At 37.6% G+C, this 22,796-nt stretch overlaps 1 protein-coding gene across 15 annotated transcripts in view; it reads left to right on the forward strand.

The window, feature by feature from the left end:
- Window positions 1-10,321: 10,321 nt before the first annotated feature.
- LOC138113370 (sodium channel protein type 1 subunit alpha) overlaps window positions 10,322-22,796 on the forward strand; it is a 63,313-nt gene continuing 50,838 nt past the window's right edge. For all 15 annotated transcript variants that reach the window (XM_069021527.1, XM_069021530.1, XM_069021535.1 and 12 more), the window contains exons 1-4: window positions 10,322-10,585; window positions 17,171-17,289; window positions 21,697-21,786; window positions 22,550-22,678. In XM_069021527.1, coding sequence (XP_068877628.1) covers window positions 10,322-10,585; window positions 17,171-17,289; window positions 21,697-21,786; window positions 22,550-22,678 — 602 coding nt within the window. The remainder of the gene's footprint in view (window positions 10,586-17,170; window positions 17,290-21,696; window positions 21,787-22,549; window positions 22,679-22,796) is intronic.

Consider the following 22,796-nt stretch of genomic DNA (forward strand, 5'->3'; position numbering starts at 1 on the left):
CATGATAGTAAGTCCCCAATTTGTCCTTGACTCGGGATGAATGAAACACGAATATTGTTAGGCTTTTTAACTGGGCATGTTTCCCTCAGACTTAAATGTCCTTCAATTCCTTAGAGCCATGACCCTACAAATTGCATTGATCTCTTCTCAGACAGTGTTCACTGTTGACATACTAAAGACTTGTTTTTCATAACTGGATATTCTTATCTTTATGTAGTGCTCTTCCATTGTTGTGCCCTTGCTCAAGTGCATTGAGAAATGGTTTTTAAAATAGGAATTTTCCTACTTTGGCTTCTCACTGAAAGCTTCTTTATACAAATGCCTCTAGATTGTGCATACAATGCCTGCAGAAACATTATTCAGCTCTCAGAGTGTGGTAGGAAATGGTGCCCTGTCTTCAGATGCATTGATCAGACAAGAAGTGTGACATGCTGAGGAATGTCTCTCCTCAGTTTTTTCAGCTGGGTGTATTGTAAATCAATACCTGACACTGGGAGGTTGAGTGGCTGAAGCTTTCTCTTATCTAGTAGGGCTAGAACTTGCTTTCACACTGGTCTGCTATTAGTGGAGTAAAGAGTTATGGGACAACAATTACTTATTTATAATTTATCTTTAAACAATTTAAGGTACTGCCCTGGACACCCGATGCCAAAATACCAGAAGGCATTGCAACTCACTGTTATAAACTAAAAATTATTAATTAGAAAAAGCATTCCAAAACACTTTAATCTCTAATACAACATAAAAAATGGTAATTTAGAACAGCAATGAACATTTTCAATTACAAATGCAAGAGTATTTTCAATTAATGAAAAGACAAAAGTGTGGGTTTGCATGAAAATAGCTGAAAGTACTTTAATCACCAACCACAAATCTACAAAATGGGAAAACTGGTATTTTTCAATCAGAAAAGTTGAGGCTGAAAGAGATATTATTTGCTGTTTGTCACATCTGACATCATTTTCTGTGGTCTTCAGTTTACTATGTTGATTCTCTTATTAGAGTTCTCATCTTACAGGTGGAGCCGCATGAACTGATTCACGTTACACAGACCTTGTAATATATCAGTTTGAATTAAAGGTGGAATGCAAGATAGAAGACTTTATTAATACTTTATTGCTTCATTAGCTTTGTTACTGCAGTTTAAATGTACATTTGATGTGCACCGAGTGATATTTATAAGAACTACAGATCTCAAACCTCTTTCCTTTTCTTATGTTTCTGTACCTATATTTGAGAATGGGTTCTTTGCAAAATAATCACTATATGTGCACTAAAATTCCATGTTTAACCACATATCTTAATACTAAATTTGATAAAGTAAATGTTGCCTGCTTTTAGCAGATTATTTGATCTTCAGAAAACTACCAGGCAGTGGCTGAGGATTTGAATGACTGAATGTTTTGCTTCAAAATTTGTTATCATTTATGCTCTTTATAAGTATATATCAATATTTCAGAAATTTCTAATTAATCGTTTTCCATTTTTAAATAACACGTGGTGTCTGGTGATATTATCTTAGTTTTACATTTTGTCTGTTTTCTCAGTACATTTTATAGCATTAAGTTCATTCATTTTCAAGTGTTCTGGGCTGCTAAACATTTGAAATCTCTGCACATATTGTATTCTTATTTATTTTAAAGAAGCACATTCCTTTAATTGTTCCTCTTGACCAATCATAGGATTAAAAAACTGCCCAAAGTTCCAATACCACTAGATTTCTTTGTCTATAATTTTATTGCTCTTGGGTTTTGACTGGATTATTTATTACATCTTTACATTCCCATCAAAAATCAACTTAACATCCTGAACATTTACTGTAGTGTAAGAACATAAAATATTAAATGACTGGAAACTCACCAGCACCTCAAAAGACAAAAAAAACCTTGAAATTTTTGCTTTTAAGTAAAAGTCAATGTGACTAACAGTCTTCACTCAATGGCTTTCAAACTACTGCTTCTGCAGAAATACTAATTCCCAGGCCCTGCCTTTCTTTGCAAATCCGAAGCTTTTTCCAATAAGGTGTTGCTCAAAGGATGGGGCAGAGGCAGCAGATGCTGCTGTTGCTTGTAGTTAAACACTTAATAGCAAGAACCATTTTGTTTTGTCTAAGAATTTTCAAGATTGTTTTCCCCTTTATGCAGCTGAAAATACTGAGTGCCGTGCAGGAGCTTTTTAGATCTTAAAACAAGCTAAATATCTAAAATTCAGTAGAGTAAATGAACTCTGTAACTATACTACCTCTAGGGCACAAGGTGCCAGGGCTTGAGCACTGTCATGTCTCTAGACCACATCATGTATAGATGTGCCTGGACACAAGACTGGGACATCGTGGCCTCATGAGTGTCCACTGAATGAAAACTTTCCAAAATTACATTGGATCATTGTTGTTGAAGTTTGTTGAAAATCAGTTCAAACCTAATCAAGATATAGGTGAGAGTTATTTACTTGTTTATTTTTGACCAGGTCTGTGTTTTGGAAGACTTTTCTTTACAGCAGTGATGTGACTGTTCTTAATTTTATTTTTATTTTGAGAACTACATGTATATATAAAATAGTTTTTGAAGTTAAATAAAATTTTATCTGCAAGAACAGATACTAATTGTGCTACTGTAAAGCGAAATTGCCAATCTGGAAATAAGCCATTTCTCACATATTGTTAGGTAATTGTTAAGTTCAAAGCAGCTTGCTAAGAAACAGCAGAATCCTCTTGCTGTTGGTAAAAATGGTTGCTCGTTTGTGTGTTCATAATCACAAAACTGCAGAGGGACATGAGGGGAGAACTGCAGATGAGTTGCCTTAGCAGGATCAGAAGAGGCCAGTGACCAAGGCACAGTGCCTTGCCCACATAAACAGAAATGCAAATGTCATGTGTTTACAGACTTGTGTTACATTCTATGTGTCATTAGCATATAGCGTAGGAATTAATTTGGAAAACACTTGATTCACATGTAGCCCATGTATTTGCTGCATCTTGTAAAACCTGAGACAGGCTGAGGGCTGCAGAAAGGGATTGAGGCCATAGAACTATCCCAAAGTCAGGCAGTGGCAATAGTTCTTCCTAGGCTGCAGAGCTCGTTTGTGCTTCAAGCATCTCCCATTCCTTGAGCACTCTTTTCTTTCAAAGACGATCTGTGAGATGGATCCCTCCCTTTGTGTGCTGCACTGCAGTGACTTAGCAGATGATACCCAGCTCCCAGCACACAGTGGTGGGGCTGCTGCTGCCTGCTCTTTGCACCGTGCACAAGCATGTCCTGGCCCATGCCATGAGTGCAGTGTGTAAAAGCAAGGGGATAAAGTTTCAAGAGATCTACTTTTCATATGGTGTCTGGACTTCCTGCGTGGTATAAAAAGTACAAGTTTCTACAATTTGGGGCGTTTATGACTTCATAACGGCCCCATCATTGTGCATGAAAAGCAGAAACTCTTCTGGTTTCCTTAATTATGATTGATTTTTTTTCCCCCCGTTATCTTGTGTGTTAAACATGTTCCTGTTGTTCCTGCATCTGCTTCCTTGACCCAGGAAAACCTCAAGAATGAAATCTCTGCTTGCTAAAATTGTTAGGAAGTAAATAATTTTGTCATTATGTCTTTCAGGCTTCTGACCTTTCCACTGACCATATGAGGTAGCAAGTACCTGAATGCTGTTAATGGGGTCAGGCAACCCACTAATAATTTGAGTATGGCAATGTCTTTGGGTTTATTAGCTCTGCAAATCTGGCATCATTCCAGGGTATGGAGCAATCTGTTTTCCATCAACTTTTACTTCTTTCCTAAGAGTAGCAATATGCCAAGACCAGAACTTAAATCTTGTCTAAATTCAATTTTACCTTAATGTACAATGAATCAGTAGCATTATGTAATGTACACTGCATAGCCTACATGGCTTTGTTTGTTTTTTTTAACTGAAGAAAGGTGCTATTATGTTTGCTAAGGTAAATAGAAACAGATATTTAAGAAACAGATGTTTAAGAAAATTAAACTTGAGTAAGTAAGGCAGATTGCCAGTAGAAGGGGTCAGTGCTCTAATCAAATGAAAGAGAGCAGAAAGATTGCTTCTCTGTACTGCAGTCATTTGCTGCACAAGATATGCTGCAGGAACAGAGTAAGCAGAGAATCCATTCAGCTTGGTAGCAGTCCAGTAGTTCTAAGCTATTAAATGCATTTGCTCAGATGGAGTACTAATGCAGCTGCATTGTGACTTTTCCCATTAAAATATTTTCTTTCTTTCGTTCTGTGAAACTGCATAACTAATTTTGTTTTTTTCAGCCTTCTAAAATAGAGAAGACTTGCTTGCAGTTAATGGAATTAGACTAGCAAAGCAGTAAGCCAAAGCCATTTCTTTTTAATCTAAAGCAAAGCCTAGTACCTATGTTTTGGTTTAGAGATACATTAGTTGTATTTAAAAATATACTAGGAATAGCAATTTCAACAATGCATACATATATAACTAATAGAGATGGATAATATACTGTGTCTACATCATACAGTTTTCTGTATTACAGATTTCCTCTAAAGACACAAGGACAGGACTGAAAATCTAGATGTTAATGGGAGAAAAGGTTGCAGTAAACAGTTAGCTCACAGGGAGCATCCTGATTTTACCAGCATGGTGGTTTAGCTGGCTAATTATCTTGCTGGGGAAGGCTGGCTTATTTTATTTTGTTTTATTTTTCAAAATTTACACTTGCATTTTCTTCCTGAGTTAAAGAAATTAGTTGTGAGTGAAGAGTAGAAGTAAACTTTCTTTTCCCATAGTTACTGCTGCATTTTTTCTTCTCAGCTAAAATACCTCTGTTGATTTTTCAACTGACTTTTCTCAAGTGAATTTACTAGGTATAATAGAGAAAGAGCTCTAGGAGCAGGGATCAGAAGCCATGATTTCCTTCCCAAGTGAAATCTTACCTTTAAGATGCCAAGCTCATATTTTCTTACACACTTTCTTTCTGTCCTGTTAATCTTGATTTCATTCCTGCACAGTGATGGTGGAGCATTGCAAAGAGAGATCAGATGGTCTGTTTGTTGGGGTCATGTAAGAGTTTTGCTGACTGATGGAAAATGTGGCTTTGAAGTCCCTGGAGCTGATGAGGGAATTTAACATAAGTATTTTATGCAATGAAATGTAAGCTAAGCAATCACACAGCAGTGTGGATATCAGGGACACGAGCTGCATTTCCTATCCCTGTCTGTTCTGTTCTCTGGCTGTTGGGCAGCCCAAAGTGAACACTAAACTGCCTTCCTGAATCACACAGCTACCCTATGGCAGTTTGCAGCTCTGTGGCAAATTAAATAGTCATCCTCTCCCCTCATCACTCCCCTTCAGTGACTCTGTGTGTCAAGTTAAGTAATGGAAATATCCAGCTGCAAAGCATAGACTTTCACTTAAACTGGCATATAGTGTTTGATTGCTTCCAATAGTTCAGATAATTTATTTATAGCTCAGTGCATATCTGTGTACCCTATTCCAATATCTGCAGTATTAATGTACCTACCCTTTATTTAAAATTAATATGCATTAAGTAAATGCAGTTATCCAAGTCCGAGTAATGTAGTGCAAGCAAGTCCTTGTGCCAGATCTGCATTATCCATGCTGAGAGGGAACATCAAGAAGATGGTAAAGAAAGATATGGGAGAATCCTATTATCAGTCTGGTAATATGCATGTTTCCCTTATAAAGCTGTCCATGAGAATTAAATTTAATTTTATATGTGAGCTACAGGGAGTCATAAAAAGCTGTATAGTTTCAATATTCCAATCCAGTTTCTGCCCTTCTGCCAAGCGTGTTGCTTTTGATATCCTACCTACCTGCAGTAACCCCATAATTGAGACAGGACTGACACAGGCTTGGTTCTGAGGCTGCACATAGAAAACTGTAGTGGATTCCCACAACTTTCTTCCTCTCCTCCCACAGATCCACACTTTGAGGAAGGTAAATTATATTTATTCTGTATGCTGAGGACAAGAATCATAATGACTCATTGATAAATTAATAGTAATGAGAAACTGTGCCAATAAACGATGTGAATTATTATAACAGAGATCTGGACTCTGTGAGTTTACATGTGGATTCATTAATTTATCTTTATTTTGCAGCAGCTAAGTTTTAATTCATGGCTGTTGTACCAGAAGGTCAATCATCAAAGCATGTTTCAGTTTCATATTTGAGTGTATGGGTAATATAAAGAAATTCACTTGCTAAAGTTTAGATATTTGCAGCACTGTAGTTCTACATGTATGCTAAGTTCCTCCTGACCAAACTCTCCAGAAACTCTTGTTGTGAAGGTATGAAGGACATGAAAGCTGACAGTAAACTAGATGCTTATCAGATTAGGAAATAATCTTGTTCAAGTTTGTCTCTTTTTCAGAGAGTTATGTATTGCCTAATTGACTTCTTCAAGGAGCAGTTTGGCAAGGCACCATCTCTTCATCTATTTCCAATGTCCCTTTACTTTGCCTAGAAAAATTATTTCCATGAAATTGGAAGACTATGAAAATAGGCAGATGTTCTATGGATATTTGATAGTTTAGTTATTCTCAAAGCATGCATAGATCTACAGTGACACAACTTGTGACTTATTCTGCTTGTGGTCTGCAGATGGTCTGATCCCTGCACACTGAGTGCGCTCGGCAGTTATCTGTCTTACAGCAATGAATACTACAAAGTATATGTGAATATATTTTGCCTGGGAAATATCAGAAGAAACAATGATTCTATTCGCAAATGTTCTGAGTACCTTATTTTCCAAAATTTGAAATGTTGTGCACTACTCATAAGAAGGTCACTCAAACAGACATGGAAATGTAGAAGGGAAAAATCTCATTCCCTCCAGGAGGGTAGGAAAGAACTCAGTAAGAAATTAATATTTTGTGTATTATATTCCTTCTTATGTTGAATTGCTAGTGCAATGCTAAAGAAAAAAAAAAGAAGCCCATTTGGATCAAGTAAGCAATCTGTTATTATAATCCCAGTTATTCAATTAATATTTAATAAATCCCTTGGTGGAAATCAGGAGTATATCAGTTGATTAATTGGCCTGGTATCAATATTTATCCATCCCCATCACAGATAAGTGAGAATAAATTCATTGACTATAGTAAAGGAAATACAAACCTATTAGGTAAGCACTGTGATATGAGAGATGAAAGTGATTTGGGGTTAAGACTGTAGTGAATGCTGTATGTATTTAGTATTGACTTTTAAATTTTATAGAAGATTTCTATTTGCAATTCTGAAGACTTACAATCATTGAAATGTATGAAGAAGGGAAAATGTATCTGGAATATCATCCTCTAATCTGTTAAGTAGAGGATAAAAAGTAGGTAATCTTCATAAAGCTTCCTGAAAGATTTTAAGTACAGCCTACTTAGATTTAGTTACATCTAAAGGTGTAGCTATCCAGCTCCATGTACATTTGAGAGACCAGAGAACATTCCAGGATTAATTATAGAAAAATAACATGGAGTTCCTTTCTATATAAAGAAATACAGGCATTATTAGAAAAGGCCACACCATTTGCTGGTTTTAAACTCAGTATATAAACACAGTAGCTGAATCAAATGTTTTTGCAACGTAGCTAATGGCTGTGAAGCATCATGTTTCAGTGCACCTGCAGACCAGTCCTGAGGTAATCCTTGTCCTGCATGCCAGGGTGGACATTCACTGACCTAAAGGGTGATCCTGGCACAGCACCCTACAGTTTCAGATCTGATCTTTGCTGACTGTTCCCTGGCCTTCCATTTCCTTCCAACACATGAGACTGCCCTTGCTACTGTCCAGCACGTCCCTCCCACAGTGCCAGGACTTGTTTGGCTTGGTGTGCCCTCGCTGGCTACTGTGGCAGGGAACACTGAGTGTTGTTTGCTGGGGCGGTTTTGGACAGTGAATGAAGGTTTCAAAGGAAAAATGGCAAAGGGGAAAGCCACCCTCCTGAGTCTCACGAGGAGGAGGAGGAGGAGGAGAGGGAAAGGCAGACATATCTATGTAGACTCATTTGTCAATGCCCATGGGGAATGGAGGAGAGGAGAGGGAGAAGGAGTGGTCTTTGTCCCTTCTTTTGCTGAGTAAGTTGAGCAGAGAAGATGTCTTGGCTGTCTGTCTTGAGTCTCTGTATCTACCTGAAGCCCACAGAGCAAGTAGGATCCACCTACAGCTGTGTCCCCCACAACATTTGGATAACAGCCTAGTAGGAGATCTGTCTTCCAAACTGTGGTGCCACTCATGGGGATCAGTTTGAGATCTGAAAACTCAGTGATGTGGCTGATAGTTTTTTCTTCTTCTTTCCCAGCATCCACAAGGTGTGGTTGAACATTAAGAAACAATGTCAGAGTGTACAAACAGTGAGTTTATAACTTCGGTAGTTGTGACTGAAGTGTCAATTCACAGAAGTAATCAGAACCATGAAATAGGGAGCTGAGGACTGTCTAGAGGATACTCTCTATGTGGAGACAGGCAAGATTTTGAATCCCTTTTGGCTGAGGTATGTTTTCTTATATCCTCCCCCCTCCACCAATGGAGAGAGATCAGGATTATTCATTTTCCCTTGGAAAGAAGGGGAGCTGTACAGAACTGGTTCTGGCATGAGTGTCTACTTTGCATGGGTGAATACTTTGTGTTTGGTGCGAGATCAGCTCACTTTAATTTTTTTACAGTGAGAAACTTGAGACCTTGTTTCTTTAGAAATCATTCCTCCAGTTGTGGGTGAGGATTTATACACCTGTGTGAAATGTGGGGGATTTAACTTTTTTTAGGAATCAAGATATTTGTGTTTGTGGAGACTGTAAGCACTTTGACCCCTCTTTTTTGTTTTACACACCGTATTTGAGTACTCAGTACAATATATGTGATTAAGATGTGCTCACCCTGGCACTACTGATCTAGAAAATTTATGGTTTATTGCTTAATGTAATTTGGTGACCTTCCTCTTTATTTCCCAGCTGTATTTTTCTTTCTTCTCCCTTTGTCATCTAATTACTTATTCTCCTTATTGACCTTAGTAGAAAGTTAGCCCTATCTGTATTTGCTTACCTTTTTGCTCCTTTCCCAGTAATCTGTTCTTCCACCTATGTTTTACTTTTCTTTATTTTCATCATGTCATTTTTATATTGCTAATCCTCCAGTTCCCATTTTTTATATTTTTTGTGTTCTTCATTTTCTCCCTTAATTCTTCATTAATTTACAATCTCCTCTTGAGCCATTCTTTTTCTCTATTCTTTTCATATTTTCCAGCATCTTTCTATAATTCTTGGGGTTGTTTGTCACCTTTTAATTTGTTTTCATGTGTTTTCCCCCAACCATCTCTTGTATTCTTACTTCTCTTTCATTACATATTTCTAGCTTATTTCAGTGACTACTGACCTGCCTTGACCCTTGAGTCTCCTGAAAGGCTGACTGATCATTTCATAAGGATCTCTGCAATGGGTGGAGACTGCATTTATCTCTTTACATTCAGACATATGCACCATTGTGAGCCCAAATATATATTTTACCTGTCTGTCTGGTGTCATTAGAAATTTATTTCAGCAGCATGGAAGATGCCAGATCTGTAGTCTTAACAGGACTTCTTTTTTTCTTCTTTTTTTTTTTTTCCTTCCCAACAGGTTTGTTTTTGCAGTTGCAATATATAAATAAATACATATACTAGAATACTTCCAGAATTTTCCAGTTACAGCAATTGAATAAAGAACCAGACACACAGTAACAGCTAAACTGAACTAATACTAGGCAATTGCTCTTCTTCTTATCTAGAATAACTTCCCATACAAAAACTTGGAATCACCGTTTTAATATTTCATAATATATGGACCTGATTTTTTTTAATAGAAATTCTGATTTCACAGTGCTTGTTTTCTGATACGTTTGCTGATCTCAGTGAAATTTTCTGTTAGCTCTCTTGAACTGTTCTATTTATAGTTACCAATGTAATCCTGATTGATTCCAGAGGAGTGTGATTGTAATAGAAGTAGAGTTATGAGGAAAGAATGTATTTAATTATTCTTAAACATCATACTTTTTCTTCTTTGGAGTAAAAGACTATCGTAGTCCTGAAGTTGAGAAAATTTTACAGTTTCAATAACTAGTGTAAAAATACAACTGCTTTTTACAAATACCAAATTACCAGCTAAACTGCTTACTTTGTCTTTTCATAACTTTCAAATTGTGTATTTTAACAATTCAACATACCATAAACAATAACATTTAAAAACAACTGCTACATCTTTCTTACTTGGTGATTTCAGCTTATTTGACTTCTATTTTCTGCTTTCTTTTAGTATTTTCCTATGCAGAAGAATAAATGGTAATTAAAATGTGCAGGATGAAAAGATGGAGCAGTCAGTGCTTGTACCACCAGGACCAGACAGCTTCCAATACTTCACTAGAGAGTCTCTTGCAGCTATTGAACAGCGCATTGCTGCAGAAAAAGCTAAGAATCCTAAACAAGATCGTAAAGACGATGACGAAAATGGGCCAAAACCAAACAGTGATTTGGAGGCAGGAAAGACACTCCCCTTTATATATGGCGACATACCTCCAGGAATGGTGTCTGAGCCCTTGGAAGACATGGACCCATATTACATCAATAAAAAAGTGAGTCTAATACCAATCCTGTTCATATGCCAGTGTTTGGAGTGCGTTATCATGCTCATTTCATTTTCTTGGAGTGGATCATATAGTTTGTTACTTCAGTATGTTAATTTGCAGCCAGAATCCATCTGCCTTAATGGTTACCAACTTTTCACCCTTTTAATTTACCTCAAAATTTATTTCTTTGATACAACTGACTTTATATCAAAGGCACACATATCAAAGCTGAAGCATTTTATGTGGTCTTTGATTATAAGAAATATGTAATACAAAGATGTGGATACATAATACATAGATATTTTGTGAACTTTTAAAAAGTGAGCACACATTCATACTGAGTACACCAAAATTCTCTAAGGTTATTCAGATTTAAAACTGACAGCATGAACCGATGCATAGAACCTTTTGTTCACAGAAATCTGCTTTGATAGCAAGTGCTTAGGAAATTTATGGAATCAATAGGGAAACAAACAGATAAGCAGGAAATTAAAAAAAAAAGTAAAACTGATTTTAAAGTTTTTAGTAGAACTGGCCTTGGAGAGGCCTGAAATCCTTTCAGAATGATCCTTTTGCATAGCCCTTAAGCAGCAGGAAAAGTTCATGCTTTATAGAGATAGCTAGATTGGGTGATACTTTAATTACTGGGTTCTGTGATTGTAAAAACTGTCAATATTAAGACAGGAGCTATTTTGATTTTCACAAACTACTGTGTTCTAAGTGTCTCAGCTTGCGAAATTTCATGTGATTTATGAGTCCTATTTTGACAAGAGAGAAAATACTGTGTGAAAGAACAATATTTTTATCTCTATTATCTGGTGCCTCTGAAAGAGCCTTTATCTGCCATTCATAGCATATGAAGATTTATCTTTAAATCACAGTTCTACTTTTACAAAGATAAAAGATGTGTTTCTATAAAAGCAGGCCTTGTAGATTTCTGTACTGATTGTGTCTGTTCATGATACAGTATTCCATACAATTTTATCCCTACCTGCCCACAACTCATCCTGCACCTTTCTAGCCAAATCAATCTGTCTTATGTGTCTGGCAGTGAAAACAGATACATGATATATGCCTCTTGAGCCCTTAGGAATGGAAGACCCTTTCAGTCCCTTCACAAATGGAGCTAAAAACTTACTACATCACCCAGGTCTGGTGGTAGAGTTGCAAGTAATGGAGAGAAACCAGCTGAAAATATTCAGTCAAGTTTCTGTACTGCTTGAAAGGAAGAATCTTTTTATTTGCACACCAGATATGTATGGTCCAAACACACACCCTCTGGGATTCTCTTCTTTCTGCTGAAGTCCACATATCCTCTCTATGTACGTGCTTTAATCTTCTACAGGACAGAAATAGAAACAGCTCTGTCAGTCCAAGACAAGGCAAAAAATTTCTCAAATGCTATGATTCTCTCTGTTTTTTCTTCCATCAGTAAGAGGAAAATAGATGTTCCTAACAGAAAATCAATACCTATTTCAATTTTTCACCTGCAGTTTTACTTCAAAATATCTAATTTCTTGATTTTATTATCTAGCTGCATGTGAACTCTGGAAATAGTTATGTCTTGTTTCACTTGTATTTTGAAAATATTGGAAGCAGTTGATGAAATTCTCAGAAGGAGAAATAGTTTGAGAAAAGCTTGAAGCAGAAGGGAACATCTCTAAGAAGACACATAGGAATCTTAATGCTGAATGTACGTATCTCTGAAATGTTTAACATTTCAGCTTTACCTCTCTCTGAATTCCACCTTGTAAAGCCAAGAGGTCCATAAGCACACCCTCTCCAATGTAATAGTCTGACAAGTGCTGCACAATCATTTGAGATTTTATGTTTCTCCCTGGTGAAACATCTATCTAAAATGTCATGGGTCTAATGAAAAACACCAGAATGAAGGAAAATACTTATTTGCAAGAAGGGTTTAGGACAAGTGTAGGGAAATACCAGATGCCACTCTTTCTTCAAACCTCTATTAAGATCTCTGCATAAACTACAGCTGATTTACTGGCAGAAATGATGAGAAAGTTTGGCTTCTAAACTTTCAAATAGGGAATAGCTGTATAGGAGTTTTAGGAATTGGGTTTTTTTTTGCAAGTTTGAGTCATGAATGAAATCATCCATCATTTGCCTTATATGCAAGTATTGCATCTCTCCTGTTGGTTTTGGTTTTTTTTTCCTATTATTTTTTGTAGCAAGATTGATCAAGCTCAGTGTATGTTTCATGTGGTGAATGTTTAAATGTCATCTAGAGTGTTTTCGTATTCCATCCTTGGGACTGCTTTTTCCAAGCAAAACATTAGTGCATGCCATAATTTGATACAGTTTAATAGAGAATAAGAAAGGAATAAATACATATGTTAAGCTGGTTTGAAGAGCCCTAATTTGTGCCTGAGGTAGCGCTGAGATGATACGTTAAAATGAAAAATCTTTTAAAAGAAGCAAAACCAAATAGGTACAATAGTTTTATGGTTTTGAAAGTGTGCTTCTATGCAACACCTAACACAAAAGAGGACATATTTGTACTCAATACTAATCTGTACTTGAAAAGAAAAGGAAAATAATGACAACTGCTGTTTGACAATAGGACAGTCCATTAGAGCAGGTTTACACACTTGATAGTATTTTTGATTTACACTGTATCAGCCCGAACGCCAGCAACTATACCCTTGAAATGCAATTATTTTATTGAAAAGAATAGAATACCGTTCTCATATACTTATGATTTCTTTATGCTGAAATGCTGCTGACTGTGGTGATCAATAATGCTAGTCTTTAGAACTGTGAAATTTAGCATCCTAAAGAGTTGCAACGCTCTTTTTTTAGGTTGTTTTTGGTTTTCTTTAATCCAAAATTGAGTAAAAGTGAACTGGAACTTCACTCATGTTTTGTGTTCTGCTTCTGTGTAAGTGCAAATCTGTGTGCTCCCAGTATAATAGTGACTGCCTATTCATGCTCAAGCTGCCATCACAAAGGATCAACGATGTTCACATCATTGTCTATAGAGAAAAGATCAGCTGGAATCCCCTAAGATCCTGACCTGTGGGCATGAATCACAATCTGGTCCACTTGGTTTCATACTTTAAGGGCTGGCTCTTTTCCCTTGAACCTAGGCTGCTGCATTAAAGAGAAGGGAGAGAGCAGGTGAAACTAAGTGGGTAAACCTTCACTTTCCTACTGCTTTGATAGAGATACAACATTGTTTGTTGCCACTCCATGTCCTGCCTCTTGCCAGAAGGATCTGAATGACATCTGTCAGTAAAGAGGCCTCCTTTTCTCCTGGCATTTGGTGATATCAGTCCCTAATCTGATCAAATCACTAACTCCTGGGTTTCCCAGACATGTCTTGAGCAGCAAAAAACCCAAAAAGATTCTGTAAAGTTGCTTCACATTATTACATCAGCAAAGGTGAATGCACTAGTGATTTTGGATATTTTCATAGTTTTAAGTGCAATAATTTTTAAGTGAAAAGTTCTAGCAAAGCAAAAAGTGAAGGACTTGCTAGAAAACACTGTTTCAAAAGATAAGCACAAAACCAAGAAATGGCAACTCCGCATATGCCATGACGTTCCTGTTCTAGCTGCTGCTGGAGCTTTTCCAGAGAAGCTGAGGACCCAGCTCAATGTTATATCACCTCCTGTTTTTCAGAAGGTGGAAATGCAATGTGGTAGCAGTCAGTGTACTAAATCCAGCCTTCTGGAAACTACATTTACAGCTAACTAGGAGGAAGGAGAGGAGATACAAGGTTTGGGAACTCTTTATCCCAAGAGACCATATCTTTGTTCAGTGTTGTCTCTTCTCTCTTAGCTACGTCTTCTCAAAACACTCCTCCTCCTTTGCCCTGCTAAGAATTTGGTTTTTGGATTTATTTCAAATATGGCAGAAGATAACGAACTGGGTTTTAGGTTACAGATGAAAAGTAGCAAATCAGGGACTTGTCTTCAGGGAATTCTTTGAATTTATATTCACACTCAAATACTTTGAGTGTGAGTCGGTTTTGTGCCTTTATAAAAATGAATAAAACATGATGCCTGAAATTTATACATAATCCTTCATGTATCAGCATTAATCTTACAATTTGTTTAGAATTTATCTAGCTTTTCTCAGTGTATGTCTACTTTGTCCTGACAGTTTTGGGTACAACACTTCATGTTCATCCACACTACCTACACATTGGCTTGCATCTGGGTTGAGAATGGAGTGAGATATAGCAGGGAGCTTACGCAGGGCTTGCATATCAGCTCTTATCTGTACTTTTTAATGAAAATTCTTCTTCAGAGATAAGGTACAATTTTAATTCATGTTTAAGGCTAGAAGTTAGAGGACCAACAAAGTCACTGAAAGCTCGAGTCACAAAGATGCTTTGAGAGAAAAATTAAAACTGAGGTAGGGAATTTATGTCTTGTTGGTTCTGCTTATGCAGGGCAGCAGAAAGTAGAACAGCTAAAATAGCAGCAGCTTCCAACTGAAACTGGAGCTGTGCCAGCATGCTGTTATTTTCCATAAGGCATGTTAGAAAATAGATGTATGTTTAATATGCTTGTGTTCAAAGATTTTTTTAAAAATGTAGGTTGACTAAATGAAGGTGCTGCAGTCTTAGATACAGAGTTAGTAGGAAGTGTGATTTTTAATGCATTTTGTCGACTACCTCATAACTACAAAAAAGAGCATGAGTTGGAGGCATCTGAGATGTGAGTCCTGGGGGCTGGGGACAGACCTGGGAGAGGAAATTCACCTTCCCCCTTGGGGTGTGAGGCTTTAAAACATTGTGCCAAGAAGTCATTCATCTGGTTGGTTGCTTCAGTAGCTGAAATGAAAGCTTAATGTAAGGTCAGGTCGTCTGCAGGTTGTTACCTGTAAGCCCCAACTGGAAGTGGGAAATTTGGAAACATTAGCTCAGGGTGTCCTCAGCTTCATGTTTCTCCATTTCTATGCAGAAGTGGGAAGTCATATACATATCTTATACATTCCTACACATCCTGAGTTTGTACTCAAGATAGTGTAAAGTCTGCCTGGTAGTGTCCCTTACTCCTAAGTGGTTTGGTTTGTATGAGAAGGTGTGCTGTGTAGAGCTGTGATGGAGGGACAGCTCAGGGAAGAAGCTGCTGGAACTGGGACTGGAGCAGGTTTCACTCATGATTTAATCCTTGCTTCTGCTCTGCCTTCAGTAAACCCCCATCTCTGCATCCCTCTCCACTTCCTGTGTGGTTCTGGACATTCGTATCTATACTTCATGGTCCATGCATACTAAACTTTCCAAATCTCAGCAGACTGAAGCATTGTCCTTCTTGAACCTCGTTGGCATATTTTCCCTGTCTACCAGGCTTCCTGGAAGCAGTCATGTGGTTCACTGCTTACAGTCTTGAACCAATACTTGATGTCACAGACACCAGATGAAACCAACATACCCAACATACCCACACTTCCACTGCAATTCTAGTTTACAGCTCATTTCATCATCAACTTAACAAAAATCAAGGAGTCTTTCTCATAGCTTATTTACAAAATATACAAGTCTGACAATGGAAAAAAGAAAAAATTTTAAAAGCAATTTAAGACATTTCCCTTTAATTTCATTTGAATTTAGGTTGTAATCCTTGAATCATCCCTTCCACTGGATGCAGATTTCTTCTGAGTTACTGAACCTTCCTTCCTTCTGCACTGTTTTTCATTCTTTTCTGATTGATCTTGCAGTTGAACAGCACCTTAGTGAATCAAAGAAACCTGACAGCCCACATTTTGTGTGCTGTAGTGTTAGAGCAGGTGCAGACATGATGGCCTGCAGTGGAAGCAAAGCAGTGTTTGCAGGGTTTGCTCTCATACTGTTTATGTTTAGCTCATGGATTTATTTGAGACAGTTAACCTACAGAGTCTTCTACAATTCTCTGATGTAAGGCTTGCATGCATGTAAGTTTCTCTAAATTTGATTATCTCCATAGATATTTAAACTTAAATTTTAAAAGTCTGTATTTTCTGGGAAAGTTTCACATCGGAAAGCACAATTGTGCAGGAAGATCATTTGGGATTGTCGCTTGCATTCCTCCAGTAAGGTATATTCAGATGTTCAGTCCTCAGAGACCTACCTAAATATGGCTGTGTATGTTACTGTTATTTCCCTCACTCCTTAGCAAAAAAACCCAAAAATTATAAACAAGTGGAGAGTGGATAAATCAGCTTGCAGAAGTATTTCTAGTTAGTAAGACTAATATGTCATTAAAGTCCACAGGTGAGGTTACCCTGCTTGTGCTATTTCAAACTGGGGGAGTTTTCTGTGGGAAAACATGAATAAAATTAGAATTTCAGTTAATAATTTGTGCATCTTTATTTACAAGGAACCTATTAAAAGGAATAATACTTTATTGAGCTTGTTTAATGAGGAAGTAAAACAAAAACATTAATGAATTGAATTAATTAAATTTTCATATGTCAGATTCATCACGTAAGTACTGGAAATAATTTTTATTTGAAAAATAAGTCATGCTTTTTGTGTATCAACAGTTCAAAAAGTTACAATTTTGGTGATTGCTTGCTTGTAACAGTTTTTGAGAATCTATATGAATAAACACTGATAACATGTCTTTTCTTTCTCTTTTCCAGACCTTTATAGTATTGAATAAAGGGAAGGCAATCTTCCGATTCAGTGCCACCTCTGCCCTGTACATTTTAACTCCCTTCAACCCTCTTAGAAAAATAGCTATTAAAATTTTGGTACATTCATATCCTTTTTTAGTGGTTGTTCAAAACATTACACACTGAAATTAAGCAAATGTAATTATTTCATAATAAATAAAGGTTCAAGGTTCTTCTGGGGCCATCCTCAAGATCAGCTTTCCAGTCTGCTGCAGCAGTGTGCCTGGAAGCCTGGCTCGTGCATGCTGATTCTCACATTCCCAAACCCGCCCATTTGCACCATAAGCCTCTGCCAAATTTACTACATTGCCAGAAAGCATAGGCAGCATTCCTGCAGGCGGTTTGTAAAGCATCTGCACATGCAGATGGTGGACAGATTGGGAGACCATAACTGATGGGATGTGCACAAGGTAAAGTTTTAGACTGACATGGGGGATTGCTGCCTGATGGTCATAACAGGTTGATGAGAATTTCCAGTGGGTGAGGTTTTGGTGCAGTTGGTTTTTGTTTTGCAAAACCTCAGGACTGGGAAATGTAGTTACCAAATTAAAATTTCAGTGTGACAGTAAGACTTTTAACATTGAACAAGTAATCAAAGGCAGAAGCCTTATTATTAGAGAGTGCTGGCAGAATTTTCTAGGTCTTTGGAAGAAGTAAGAAACAAGGCTGATGGTTGCTGGCTCAGAATACCTTTCACTCTGAGCTCCTGGGAAGTTAAAGCAGTGGGAGAAGGGGAAAAAGGTGTCTGGAGAGGAGTCAGGGAGCATTTGGGGACAGTAGCTCAGGGACCTGACAGAGACCTACAGACACAGTGGTGGTGATGGTGAAAAAACACAGCCAAATACTGTCAGATCGCAGCCTCCAATGAATGCTCATCCATTCACACGACCCTGGTTTACAATACCTTCCCACACTGCACCCGGCTGAGTTGTGGGTAATGCTTTCCACTGGCATACTGGTTATTGAGTTTGGTCTTGGTTTTAGGTTTCTCCTAATTGTGTTCAAAGAGTATCCAGCTGGTCTTGATGACATTGTGAACAAAAGAAATTCTAATAGACAGTATGTCATTTCAGTTTTTTTCCTTCTATCTATTAACCGATTGTGTAATTTAACTCTATTACAGGAAGAGGTTTTCTTTCCGTATATGGACTGATTTCTTTTTACAATCAGCTAACTATAGCTGTTACAGCTGTGTAACTATTTTTAGATATAGACATAAGATTTTTTTTATCTAAAACATAAGAATAGATGTGCAGGGTCTGTAATTTTCTTTTTTTAAATTTTTAATATTTTTCATTATAGTACAAACACTGCAAATATTAAAGTGTTTTAACTAAGAATCATAAAATATGTTTCCTTTTGCAGTTCAAATTTCAGCTGCTTATACAAGGTTACCTACCTATATAAAAAAGGTTAGGGGTAAAATTATTATTTTTAATAATCCTCTGACTTTTATCAATAAACTCTACTTCCTCCACATTTTGTGGCAGGTATTTGGCATTTTGGCCTTTGTAACAAAAATGTGCCTTTCAGTGTGAAAGACAAGTGTTGAGCACAATGAAACTGGCACATTGGTTGGAAAACCTTCATCTGTCTGTCCTCCAAATTCTCTGAACCTCTGTATAGGGCTCTCTGATCACATGTGCCCAGACGTGAGCAGATGTTGCTGCCCTGCAGAGAAACAGAGGGTGTCTCTTTCCAGTACTCACAGAGTTTTCCTGCAATTATTCTCACTGCCAGTACCTACTGTAATACTGGATACAGAAACTGGTGACAGCATGAATTTCTCTCTGCTGACTCATCTCCTAATAGTCTGCTTTGTTTTTTTTTCTTTTTCCCCTTTTGCCTGCCTGACTCAACTTAAGGTAGAACATGGAACTGAGGGGCAACACAAGAGTGATGGGAGATGGTCAGGCTTTGGCAATTAATAAGAAAGAATGAAGAGGTGAGAATAAGTAGTGTTGAACAGTCAAAACCAGGGAGGTGGCCGTGGCTGGAGCTGCAGTGTTAAGGAATGTTAGAAAGAACTGGGGAGGTGTTCTAGAGAAAATGTGTAAGTACCCCTGTGCCAGGCTCTGGAAGCTGACATTGCAGTGTTCCTCAGTGTGGCCTGACTGCCAGAAGGTATCTGTGAAACCAGTTGGCAATGTTTGGGTTTTTTCCAATTGTTTCATCTTCCACCAGTCCACACAGGCGATAAGAGACTTCAGCTGCTCCTGTAATTGATTAGCTTGAGGCTGTGTGGTGCCTCTGCTTGCCTATATGGGAAGAGCATGAAAAAAGCAGTACATTTCCATGAAAAAGTCATCAGAGATCAGAATTTTTTGCCTATGTGTATAGCTAAATTATAGAATGTAAAATAGTGAATTAAGGGAACACTGAGTTGTAAATCAATCACGCAAAATGTGGGAGAGGACAAAAGAGATACACAGACATTGAATGTGTCAGTTATGTTTGAGATTCCCGTAAGAGAAATGGTCAGAGTTTATATTTCTAAGTATGTTAGCCCTTACTGAGCATCTGCTCCCTATCAGAGTCAACAGCACTTTGGCCCCACAACTCCCAGATGGGGTAAGTTTTGTACAGAGTGAGCAACGTGCAAGGACCTACCTGTGGCTCTTGTTATGAATGGTACCATGACATTGAGCTAGAAGTGCACAACACACTGCACAGGGGTGAAACCTCAGCTCTCCTAAGGGCACATTGCATTTCTCTAACTCTGAGAACGTCTTTCAGACGACTGAAACTGCAGCCAGGCATTTCCAGGTTGGATTCCAAAATGGATTCTCTATACTTAAAGGAATTTCCCCATTAAATTAAAACAGGCTCTTTAGACTGTCTGTGGACTGTGGTGGCAAACACCCTAAGGCATTCTAATAATTTATTCTAAGGCACTGAATGATTTTTGCTCTACAGAGCATGTTTGCATTTAGGCAAAGGTCACGCACCTGTCTATGGGAGTCAGGCAGCTAAATCCTTCCCTGTGATTTCAGTGTTTATTGAAAAGGTAAGCATAAGTTTGAATTTTTCAGCTGCTGTAAGCAACAATCTTAATGATGGCACCAATTTTCTGAGAAGTTTAGACCTTGGTGCTACTTCTCTTATTTCTCCTTCACCTAGAGTGAAGGGTTGCATTTTTGGTTTGGGTTTTGTGGTGGTGGTTGATTGGTTTGGTTTGGTTTTTGTTTCATTTTGGTTTTGTTGATGGTATAAAAATATACCCAAAACAACCAAATGCTATGTACTTGATTAAAAAAAAAAAATTCAGTTCTGGGCTATCAGGTACAAGCTTAGCTGTAAATAGCTTTCTCTAGTTTAAACTATTTTCTTTGTCAGTTATGGTGATGCAAGTACTTTTAAGGGACACATAATTTAGAGAGATGACTAGAGGAAAAATAAGTTAACCATTCGGTATAAACGTGTAGCACAGCTTATTTTTTGCTGCCATCATGTGGCCATTCTGAATCGGGTTTTCGTCTAGTTTGGTTACTTCAGTATTTCCAAATGTTTGAATCGAGTTTATTGCCACAGAAAGGGAAGAACTGCACTGTCTGAAGAGGCAGTGATCTGGTGGAAAAAGAACATCGCATTGAGTGTCATGAAACCCCAGTGGATTGTCCCACCTCCCTTGAACCAGCCCATCTGAGCTGTTAGTCTGGGTTTCATAGTCCCAGAGTACCTAAATGTTCCTTGCTGGAACTTCAAATAAAAATTCATTTTCATTATAATCTTCACCAGTTTTCTGTGCTTTTCAAGCGATTGACCACACTTATTGAAGCATTTTCAAATTATAACATTGGTAGAAACAAATAAGATGCTTTTGCTGCTAATGTGTGTTTTGAGAGAGCCCCAAAATAATACTGGAAAACTATTCACATTAATTTCTGAGCTCTCTGTGGATTTCTGTTTCACTGATTGAAGCATGTATCTGCTAAGCTAGTGTTAGGGAAACATGGAATACACTCACCTCAGCAATTAAAAACAGTATTCTGTGTTTTATTCTGGGTTTTTGACAGACCAGCTGTGCTGGGTGCTGGAGTGGCACTGACTCAGCTCAGCTCTGACTCCGGGTAAATAGCAAAACCTGTTTTTACCTTGCATATGCTAGCTCTTGGGTTTAGTACCAAGACTGTAGAAGTGAACTAACACTTATTCAGTCGTTCTAGGTATGTATATATACTCTTGCAAGTTATTTTGGTTTTGGCTGTTGCTCAACACATATTACCTCCCAGGGTGTGAGGGCCATCTCCTTTCAGTACCAGCTGAAAACAGAACATGAAGACACCAACAAACCAACATCAGAGTGTCAACAAATCAAGACCAGTATTAAAGTCTAAGGTACTAAAGTGAAAAATATGAGGTTAGGCAAAGTGTATGTCAATGTTTACCAATGTCTAAAAGTTTTGTGGAAGTGGCAGTATTTTGCTGTACTTAAGTAATGACTGGTGTGATGTTGTGTGAATAACTACTGTGTTTTCCTTAACCTTACCTACGTTATTCAGCATGCTTATCATGTGCACTATTTTGACCAACTGCGTATTTATGACCATGAGTAACCCTCCAGACTGGACAAAGAATGTAGAGTAAGTTGCATGCTATTTCATTATGTCTTTGTCTGTTCTACCTCTAGGAGTTAGCATGCCAGTAACTGCAGTTCAAGATGTGCTAGCAGGAGCTATCATGAGGCACTATGACTATTTCCTCTCTAAACTGTGTAGAAATGTTGAACAATTATTTGAACCTCAGTCTAGTATACAGATAGTATTGTACTGAGATTCCATTAGTTTTCTCCATGGTTTAGCACCTCCCCAATGTTTTTACCCTTCCTTACACCACTGCATTAGTAGCAGAACCATGGGCACCTGTATGCACATCAGTTAAGAACAGCACAGTAAAAGTATTACTAAAGTGAGAATGAGGATTCAGTGCATTCTTTCACCCTTCCCTCTTTAAAGCCAATACCAGGTGTTTTACATGTTAGTGATTCAGACAGTGTCCAGTAACTTAATGCTCACATCTTTCTTGCTTAAGAGTAAGGGACCTAGTATGGCATACTTTTAAAATGAATGTCACCAATAAATTTTAATATGCTATGTATTTGATGGATTTATTTATTTTTATTTATATGCAAGACCAGGACAGCTGAACTTCAACAGTATGTCACAATTAATGCATGTAAATACACAAGTATGTCTGATTCATGCATTTTAGAAAAAATTGCTTATTTACTGTACTTCTTCTCCAGTTGTGAAAAAAATCCCCTTTCATTTGATCCTCGAATTTCTTTCAGAATACCAATGTCAAATGTTGCTACTTCTTTTGATTAAATTTTCCCATATTTTTCAGGTATACATTCACTGGCATTTACACGTTTGAGTCACTAATAAAAATCATTGCAAGGGGCTTTTGCTTAGAAGATTTTACTTTTCTTCGAGATCCATGGAACTGGCTTGATTTCACTGTCATTACCTTCGCGTAAGTTCCTGTTCTTTGCTATTTCTTGGAAGGAAAAGGGCAAAAAGGGCATGAAATTAGTATCAATACATATCAATTTTGTTAAATGGAAATTCTTTTATGGACTTACTTTTGTCTA

Source organism: Aphelocoma coerulescens, chromosome 7 (genome assembly GCF_041296385.1).
Source record: "Aphelocoma coerulescens isolate FSJ_1873_10779 chromosome 7, UR_Acoe_1.0, whole genome shotgun sequence".
NCBI classification, from domain to species: domain Eukaryota; kingdom Metazoa; phylum Chordata; class Aves; order Passeriformes; family Corvidae; genus Aphelocoma; species Aphelocoma coerulescens.